Raw genomic sequence first — 10,167 nt, 5'->3', positions numbered from 1 at the left:
AGCGGGAATAAAGACACCCAGGGCTTCTCAGAATCATATTAGCTGTTTTTCAGAAGTGTAGGCTACTTGGCATTCAATTTCAGTAAAAAGGTTATTCATATAAAAATCCTCGCGTGAACACAGAGGCCTTGTAAATGACCGACCGATGCCAAAGCAGCGTACATAAGCGCGATAATATTAAATGTTAATATCTGTTGAAACACCTCTTTAAACGAAATCAACTCATGACATCATATCCTGTTCAATTTCTTGCTGCACATCCGGAGGGTGGGGTTTGGTAGGAGCGGTCGGTAGTAGTGAAACAGAGCTTTATGAATTGGTTACACATCATTAATGCCATCATCAAGATAGCATTAAGAGCACTGAGGCGTCAGAGTCACAGTTTGGTAAGATATTACAATGTCTTCTTTCGTTTTTGTAATTTTCGAATTGCTTAAGTTCCCGCATAATCCTTAGACGGGGACTACTTAGTGCAATAATTCTTCCAAGACAAATTTTGCTGGTTGTGGCGCACGTCATTTAAATGACATTTAAAAACACCTTCATTATTCCTGACTTAAAGGGGCACACCTTCCTGATCAGTTAATTTAACCAAATATAGATAATATTTATGGGTATGATTGTCAGCTATTATGTTGGAAGTGGGACAGAACGAGTGGCCTCGCTGGATAATTATCTTTTTTTATGACATTTGTCGTGTCGGAACCAGTGATAGACTGTTTAGAGCAACCTCGCTTACCCGAATGAGATACTGTTATTCTTGTTTCCATGGAAAATGCATTTATCAATATACTACTGGCTACAGCAGTTATTTTTATAGGGTTTTTGGAGCGAAGCGGTTTGCGGGAGTCTTAAGGGCGGTAGGGCTACCTTAACAGATTTTTTTTCTTTTGTTTTTGCTTTATAGTGTGATATAGCCTATCAGTAATACGATGTTTTGAATGATATGCTGATAGATGTATCTCCACCAGATACTCTTCCAGTGCTTTAAAGGTACTTCTGCTTTTGCTGTAGTCAGCACAGGTTGTCTTTTAGGGAAATCCCATCCACTAAAAACTGAAGTGTGGGTGTAGCCCCACTGACAAGACAGTTATCCATATTCCTGTCACATCCTCTGGCATGCTAAGACCACTAAACCTTGGATTTAGCTCATTCAGCTTTTGAACCCAGCTTTTTTTTTTTATTGAAATACATCCCAAAGACTAGTGAGACTAATGTTTTGTGTGTATGAGGTATAATGTCTTAGAAATAATAACTTATTCTATGTACAACTCAAATCTTTCATGTAAATACTCCCTCTGCCCTTGTATCCCACATGCATTTTGTCCTTGAAACGCTAGACAGTCTTGTTGGCCCTTATGCTTAGAGCAAAATCTGTTTGGTCAGCTACTCTGTGGTCTGTTATGTCCACATGATTCAGTTGTTGTGCATTAGGGTGTGGAAATATGGTGTCCTTCTTCTCTCAGGTTTGTGTGACTTTAATTCTTGCAGGAATGTGACATTTTACCGGTCAATTTATGATAAAACATACTGTCGTTGTCAACTTTATTATCTCTGCTCATACACTAGCCCAGTGTGTTACCATGTATGGGGATATGGGCTTGTTTTGTATGGTAGATTGGAGCATACTCTTTCTTGTTTGGCGCTGAATACCTGTGTTTTGCGGGTGTAACCTTTCTCCCTCGAACAGGAGGCACATGACGTATACAGGAGCTGTGCTATGGTTCCCTTATCACCGGTGGTTGTGGGCAGGGTCAAAGCGCTCCTGATTTTTTTCTTGTACAAGGCAAGGAGCTAGAACCTGGTCTGAAGAGCTGTTCCTTAACACACTCTGTTTAAGAAACTAATTGAGACCAATAAAAGACATGTGCCATGTGCCTCCTAAATAGGATCAACTTTGCAAAAAAGTAGCTCTGGTTTGTGATGCATCTTTTACACCTTGTTTTTTTTTTTTTAATTTTAGGTGTAAAAGACATGATATTTTCATTACATTGTAATCTGTTCATCCTAAGCGAGTAGTACATTTTAATCCTTGTTATGCAGCCTATCAGCTGGAAGTTACTAGTAACATGCCTAGTTGACCAGATTCTTATTTTCTGTTCCTGTAGAGCTGATTGTTTGCCCTTTTATAGATCGCGATGCTATCATGTGGTGTCCTTCGTGGTGGAGCGTGTGATACAAGTCTCTATTTACCTTTGAGGTGGATTTCTCTTGGCTTAGTATATTGTTAAAACAACCAAATCAGTCAACATGCACAATGCTCACCACACATGAATTGTTCGATATTGTAATACACATTGTGATTAAGTCAGTAGTTCAAAAAATATTATTGAATATATTTTTGTTTTTGCGTCTTTTGAGAAACAACCTTTTTTTTAAACTTTTGTATGTAAATATGTACTAAGGCGTAGTAATTCTTATTTTTGTTATAGGTATTTCATTTTATTCTGTTTAAACCATTGAATGGATTTTGTGCTGTTTTTGAAGTTTTACCAAGATTTGAATTTTTGGAGTCATTCCACAGTTGCTTCCTGTTTTAGGAAGCTGTTGTAAAATTATGAATTTTGTGAATTTTATCTGATAGAGATTGGTAAGAAAAAAAAAATCTTTGCAACATGTCTCTGAGATCATTTTGCTTCTTTTGTACTATCTGTGTCATTTGATTCATTTGAACACAGTGTATGGTGGGTTCAGGAGAGTTTATCATGCCTCTGTGACCTGTCATGTAGTATGAAACTGTTTCCTAGAATATTGGTATATTTTTGAGAGATGTTGTTGTTGAAGAAAAATGTTAATCTATTTTTCCATAGCTCTTCATGTGCCTGTAGCTTATCTTTGGGAAAAAAAAATATCTGCAGGGGTATTTCCTCTGAGAGAGATCTAGGCGAATTGTTTGGGTTTGTTTAAATGCATTAAAAGGTATTTGAGCATGCATTTGTCAGTTTTGATGAATTCTCTCAGTGCTAACCAGTGCACTCTCATGGGAATCTGAGTACTCTCCCAAGGAATAAACATGTCTCTCCATAATTCATGGATATCACAGAGTTCCGTAATATCTGTTTTACTTCAGCTTAGACTCACAGTCTGCTGACCCTGTCATGAAGAGAAGAAGTAGGAAGAAGAAGAAACATCTTTTTTTTTCTTTCACCAACATGCAGGTGGTGTCTGCACTCTTCTGCACTTGAGGTTCATTTCAGTTATTGCTTGACCTAGAAAGTTAGCATTGTTTTTCCTGTCGTCTTATGTATTGGCATTATCTTGATGTAATGTATACATATATATTGACTAAAGATTCCCATTTCAAGTGTAGTATAGGAGGTCGTATGATTTTCCTAGAGGAAACTGAAATGTGACCCTACCAGACAACATCACCCACAAACCATTCTTCCACTTCCCCTGCAAACACTGACCATGCACAGTTTTCTGCTGCTCACTTTGTATTAAGCAGAACATGTTCTTAATGAAGTTGAAAGATGTTTTGAGTTTCATTTGAGGCATAATATTGACGTAAACACAAATCCTCATGAGGTTGGAAAAAAAAAGAAGCACAGAGAAAAAGTAGAGTTACACTAAATCACACACACATTTTATTTGTCCAGTAGAAGTTACAAAGGTTATTAAGTATGTCTGTTTCATTCTTTCTTACCTCTTTCCATGTTGTGGCCACTGTTAGATTGTCAAATTCACAAAGTCTTCATCGTTCTCTTACACAAAATCCGAGGAGACAGTGCTTGAAATAATTATGTTTCGCTTTCTTTTGAGTTGTGTTAGGGACTGCACAAAGCATCAGACAAAAGATTCTCTTTTGTAGTGTAGAGATGTTTTAAATATTGTGTCATTTTAAACACTTTGATGCTTCACATGAAGATTTTTGTAAAAGAGTTGTCAGGACATTAAGAGTGTCTCTAGATATTTTACTGCTCTTCAGCTTGGACTTGCTGCTGGTAAAATCTGAAGTGCATTTTTGTTTCAGGGAACATGTTAGATGAATCCTGCATTCGTCGCAGTAGTCACAAATCACACATCAGAACACTCTTGATCATTATCCCCATGCCCAAGTTTCTCAACAAAAGCACAGCCTGATGCACCATCACACGCACATCTTAAATGAAAATGTGAGGAGATCACAGTCTTTATCAGTGACTGGCTTTTACTTAGTATGTGTGAAAAATCTGTTCCCTGTTGTCACAGGGTGGATTTAAGAATTATTTGATGGATCTCACTCATTCAATTCTGGGATGCATTTTAACCATTTTGCCAGGTTCCTCCGAGTGAAAGAGGTTAGAGTCTTAATTCAGCTCCTTTTGCCTCAGTCTCTGAATAAGGCCTCTGTTTGCGTGGGGTGGTTAGTATTCAGTGAACATTGTCACTGAGAAAACAAGATACAAGAGGCATGCTCTTCTAATTCAGACATTTCAAAATTATAGACTGTGTATCTTTAATTTTCTAAAAGGAAGGGTGTGTATCTATATACTCCCTTAGAAATTCCCTTCTCCTACACTTTTCTGTTTGACTTTGTGGATCTCTTAGATCTATTGATGTATTATGTAATGGTGTCGTCAAAACTGGTGCCACAGCAATTTTTCTCCCTTGGAGAGCCCACCCCAGTGGAGGTTGTTTTCTTTAAATGACAAACCACTTGGGAACCACAGTATGACCTCTTTACTCTTACTATGAATCATGTTGGGAGTCCCATCAGGATCCCCTGGTACTTGACGCAGTCTGTTTGCCTGCCTCACTTCAACGCAGCCCAGTGGAATCAAACGTTGCTTAGAACATTTTTAGCGTCTGACTTTGCGGCTCAACCTTCTGATTCCTTCTTTGTGCCATCTCCTATGATGCTGGCATTGCTGCAGATTGTAGAGAAAGACAAATGAAGATGAGCTGTGCACTGTGCTCGACCCTGTGCTCGAACACAGGCTAAAGGGAAGTGAACGAATGCAAGGGGAAGTGTACAGGTTCTTGAGCGAGTCTTGGTAAGGTGAATGGGAAAGAGGGATGTTTTTAATGCCGGAGTAGGCCTTGGCCCAGTCATTCTCCTGTTTTTCTCATCAGCTTTGGCCAGGAAGGCCCAAACAAACCAGATGAGCGAAGTGAAAGTCATCTGGTTTCCTGCTGCTAAGATATTTCCTCTCTTGCTTTTATTTTTTTCTCGCGAAAAAGCCTTGACTTTTTTTTTTTCTCTCTCTCTCTGGAATCCGGCTAGACCAGTACACACTGTTATTTAGGAATGGTCAAATGCTGTTTAAAAGGTTAATGGACTGGTTCCAACAACACTCATCTTTGGGATCTTTTTTGAGAGTGATGCATCAGGCAAGGCCAAATAGAACTGTCATGACATTTTTTGGGGTGGATTTTTTTTTTTTCTCTTTTGTTATGACACTGAGTGTACACGACATTTTTTCCACTTCCTCTCTCTTTATCAACACTCAGCTGCATTGTTAAGCTAGTAAGGTTAATGCTAGATGAAGTATTCTATAACCTGATCTGATCACATGTGTTAGATACATGTTAGAGGCACTTTGTCTTTGTTTTATTAATAGCTTTAATATTGCCTCCACAATGTTCCTGATCATTGTTCATGATCAGTGAAACCGCCCTGTAATGTAAATTATTCCACTGCCAGTAGCCCTGTTCCTTTTAGCACCAGTCTGGAATCCTGTTATGTTCAGTTAAACCAAGCAGTCTGAATTTGTCCTAATCTGTTTTGGCTGCATTCCAAAAGCGGTATCACCTGCTATGCCCGCCCTGCCTTGCGTCTTGAGTCAGGCTCTTCACATGCATTCTGATGGTCCCCAGAGTTCCTGTTATCACTCTGCCCCATAAGAGAGGCTGTTAGGTCGAGTGGATCAGCGTGCGGCATTTCAGCTGGCAGATACGGCGACACGGGCGGAGCAAAACTCATGGATGAAATCATCATCCCTTGCCTCTACATTTTTTCCATATGCCTGACAGGAAGGATGCCATTCCCCCTGTTTCCTGACACTGGAGGATTTGCCTTAACAGGCAGGGAATTAGTATTTTACTCAGTTACAGCACTAGTCAGAGTTTGCTCTTGCTTACCAATTGTAGGAAGGCTCATTGTCGACACTGTCAAAGACTGTTTATTGGCTACCGGCAGCTCGGTGGGTAATGTGTTGTGTGAGTGTGAGAATGTGTAAGAACGTGGGCTACATGCTACTCAGGCCCTGGTGCCTGGGGAATCTTAATGAATTCCTCCAGCCAGGACTATCGTCATGTATATTTTAGCAGGTTCTTGCCAGAGGGCCCATGAAAATGAAGTGCCATATGTAGGTCATAGCCGCTATGAGTTCAGCATGACTGTCCTCCATTTACCTCTTACTGCTGTTCCCATAGATAAGGCATGGAATAAAAGTTGTTGAATTTTCCCTTTTCATATAAGGCTAATAAGGCTCATTTTTCCACCTCTCACCTCCATCGCCTGTGTCCCTTGCACTTCAGTTTGTCTGATATGTTAAAGTTCAGGAGCTGTGTGGCACGAACAGTAATTATGATTATGTTTCAATGCAAGTTATTTGCTGCTAACATTTTTGATTCTGCGGCTTTTGTGGTTCTGGCTGGTGTTGGTTAAAGTGCTCGTGTTAGCTGGTTTCAGTTATGTTGGCTGGTGTGTGTGACTGAGTGAGTGAATGTCCAAATTACATGCTTACAAAATGCTTTGGTCAGCAGATTGTGCTGCAGATAGCCTCTTCCTGTATGGTGTTGCAGCTTCCTAGTCAGTCTCCACTTTGTTAAGATTAGCAAGAACAATAGGAGGAAGCAACGGGCCAGGTACTCCTTTCCAGCTCACAGAAGTGCAGTTTGAAAAAAAAAAAAACCTCCCCCCTGGTCGCTCATTTGCTAGTTGGGTTTATGTAATGTTCTCATTGACCAATTTCTGAAGTATTCTTAAACCACTGGGTACTGTAATTAATATCACTGCTTTGCATGGCATTCCATGTTGTCTTAAGGTTGCTGTGTGTTCTTATCTTTTTTCAGACCAATCTAAATGGAACTCCATTCGGGCAGTGATTAATTAATAAACTCTGACACCATTGACAGTAAAAGTTCCATGAGTTATGCGGGGTCTTCAAAAGATATATGTCCTTCAGAAGTTGAGGACTGAGAAAGATATATGAAAAGTCACATGAATTTGCAAGTTAAAAGGCGGTTAATATATGTGAACAGCTGTTGCCTTTCTTGGAGAGACTTGGATCTGTTATGAGCAAACATTGGGAGACTGATCAGATTTTCAGAAAATCAAAGTTGTTTATGATATCTGGCCGTACCTAAAGATTTGCACATAAGATATTGCATGCCTTTTCCCCCCCTTACACAGATCAGTATGAAAAGGGGTGTTGGGGGGGGGGGTGGCTTTTGCAATCTCACATTCCTGACTGATACAGACATGTTGCAGAGAGGTCTGTCGTTAGGGAAGTTTGTGGAAGGCACGGCAGGAAAGGCAAGTCTGTGTTTATAGTGAAGTGAAATCTGGTACATGGGAACTGCATTTGCACATATCTGTGAGCATGATTTGACATTCTTAACTATTTCATTTGAAAATCGTTGTGTGCTACATTATAATGCCAATAACAATGTAAAATTATCTAGAAAGGCATGTAAAAACAATACTGTGTATTCCTCACAGTAGAGCAGGGGTTGTCTATGTTCACCTGCTAATGGATGTTCTCTTTCTGTAATGAAATATGGTATTGTTTTTTTATATTTATATAGATTTCTATATAGATCTGTTGTATAGAGTTTCTCTTCACTTTGTCATTTCTGCAAAGCCATATCAATGTTGAATGCCACTGTGGGTTTCTAAGGAGACCCTTGCTAGGTTAGCCCCAGGTTTTGAAATATTTTCATAACATGCCTGCTAAAGAAAATGAAATTCCATGTTACTCAGAATTATTTGGGATCCATAAACAGGTTCCTTATACCATTTGGGCCTTACAAATGATCATTGTGTTTTTATTTAGATAAACCTCTTAGTTACACTAAAACAACATGTACAGCACTGCATCCATTTATGTCATAAGATGTTATGCACTGAGGTTTCAGAGGTTGTTAGAGGAGCTTTATGTTTGAGACAAATTTTAAATATTCATTTATAACCACTTTTATATCTTTACCCAAATATGGTGTCGCTAGAACTGTGGGAAGTCTTATGAAAGTGAAGGGGTGCTCAGGTCAATTCAGGAATGCCATTCTTCTCTACACATGTCAACCACCAGTTGCTGTTTTTTTAAAAATATTCTGTCCTCAAGCCTGGTTTTACCATGATCAGACAACTCTCATACTGTGTCCGTGACTAACTGAAAATTACTGTTCTCGTCAGTGCCTCTATGCCTGTCCTCACACTGAAGGTCCAACAGTAGAACATGTCATCACTCTGGTTCTCAGGAGTAGAGTAGCCCCTTAGCCTCTTTTGGGAAGACATGTTGTGTAGACACACATTAGATCTTCTTGCTTTGAATGTGTTGGAGATTTTTTTTTTCCATATACTTGACCTACTGAGTGTCTGACAAAATTGTGTCTTTGTCTCCACAGGTGGTTGTCAGAGAAGGTTTGGGCATTGTGTGGTGAAAGAGGTAACCAGCTATGGCAGCCAACAAGGGTAAGAACCAGAGCTCTCTGGCCCTGCATAAGGTCATCATGGTGGGGAGTGGTGGCGTGGGCAAATCCGCTCTCACCCTACAGTTTATGTATGACGAGGTGAGTATGAGAAGATTTGTGAAATTGTAATGGACTACATTACCCAGAGCCATGTTTAAAAGAAGCTGGGGGGGGGGGGGGGGGGGGGGGACCTTAAAGCTCACAAATGACCAGACAGAAATGTCTGCCGCAGTGAGGATTAGCACTGTCGCGTTCTCTGAAAGACAGCTTTTAACTTGCAAATGCATATGTATTTGTTTGTTATCTCTTCAGTTTGTTGAGGATTATGAGCCCACAAAAGCTGACAGCTACAGGAAGAAGGTGGTGTTGGATGGAGAGGAGGTTCAGATTGACATTCTTGACACGGCTGGGCAGGAGGACTACGCGGCTATTAGAGACAATTACTTCCGGAGTGGGGAGGGTTTTCTGCTGGTCTTCTCCATTACTGAGCATGAGTCTTTTACAGCCACTGCTGAGTTCAGGTGCGTACTCCATCTCAGTAGCTTGTAGGATCGTTCAATAACAACGAAAAGATGTTCACAGAAAGCTATTTCAAGAAGAAATGTTAAGATTGAAAACAATAGAAAAGGTATCAGAGTGTAATTTACACTGAACCGACCAACTTTGTCTTGATTATTCGTGTGACAGGGAGCAGATACTGCGGGTGAAAGCGGAAGAGGATAAGATTCCTCTGTTGCTGGTTGGCAATAAGTCTGACCTGGAGGATCGCAGGCAGGTCATGGTAGATGAAGCCAGAGGCAAAGCAGAGGAGTGGGGCGTACAATATGTAGAGACCTCGGCCAAGACACGTGCCAACGTGGACAAGGTTGGTTGTGTGTGTGTTTGTGTCCGCATATGTGTCTGCGTCTGCTTCTGTGTTTGTGTCTCTGCGTGTAGGTGTGTGAGCACATGTACTTGTGAGTGGGCCTGCGTGCACACAGTTTGAACTTGTCTCAGTTGTTGTTTGCACAGTTCTTTTGTTTATGTTTATATATTGATTTGAAACATTACTGCAAGGCATTGCTTACTCGAAATTTTGTCAACAAGTTTTGATCACGGTAAAATCAACCCCCTTGTTTTCTTCCAAAGGTGTTTTTTGATCTCATGAGGGAGGTGCGAGCCAAAAAGATGTCAGAAAACAAGGACAAAAATGGGAAGGGAAAGAACAAGAAGAGCAAGAAGAGCTTCAAAGAACGATGCTGTTTACTTTGAAATTCAAAGACTTTTTAAACACTAGTGCTATTTGCTACTTTGAGGGACATATTAAAAAAAAAAAAAAAAAATCAGAAATCATCTTTTTTTTTGTTCTGTAAAATCAGAACTGAAGTTAGCGTTTTTAATTTTTATTATACTGACCACAATAGGATTCATCACAACCACAACCTCCCATTCCTTTTTTCATGTATTAGTTCATATATTGTGGATGCTTTTTTTTTTATGGCCCGTAACCACTGTATGACTATTTTTTTTCTTAAACGACTGTTGCACTTTAGGACTTCATAACACAGA

At 39.9% G+C, this 10,167-nt stretch overlaps 1 protein-coding gene across 1 annotated transcript; it reads left to right on the top strand.

Moving 5' to 3' along the window:
• The first annotated feature begins 299 nt into the window (after positions 1 to 299).
• On the top strand, positions 300 to 9,870 carry ralba (v-ral simian leukemia viral oncogene homolog Ba (ras related)). The gene is made up of 5 exons (XM_030785868.1): positions 300 to 386; positions 8,554 to 8,718; positions 8,932 to 9,140; positions 9,307 to 9,484; positions 9,748 to 9,870. The coding sequence occupies exons 2-5, from the start codon at positions 8,605 to 8,607 to the stop codon at positions 9,868 to 9,870; spliced, it is 624 nt and encodes a 207-aa protein (XP_030641728.1). The 5' UTR covers positions 300 to 386; positions 8,554 to 8,604.
• Positions 9,871 to 10,167: the final 297 nt, after the last annotated feature.

Source organism: Chanos chanos, chromosome 10 (genome assembly GCF_902362185.1).
Source record: "Chanos chanos chromosome 10, fChaCha1.1, whole genome shotgun sequence".
Classification (NCBI taxonomy): Eukaryota; Metazoa; Chordata; class Actinopteri; order Gonorynchiformes; family Chanidae; genus Chanos; species Chanos chanos.
This window is presented reverse-complemented; position numbering and strand designations above follow the sequence as displayed.

What these genes read in the sequence shown, in the direction of transcription:
- ralba (XM_030785868.1), top strand. Translation starts at nt 8,605, where the DNA reads ATGGCAGCCAACAAGGGTAAGAACCAGAGCTCTCTGGCCCTGCATAAG. An exon ending in ACAGCCACTGCTGAGTTCAG is followed by an intron (nt 9,141 to 9,306) that starts GTGCGTACTCCA and finishes TTCGTGTGACAG; the next exon opens with GGAGCAGATACTGCGGGTGA. An exon ending in CACGTGCCAACGTGGACAAG is followed by an intron (nt 9,485 to 9,747) that starts GTTGGTTGTGTG and finishes TTTCTTCCAAAG; the next exon opens with GTGTTTTTTGATCTCATGAG.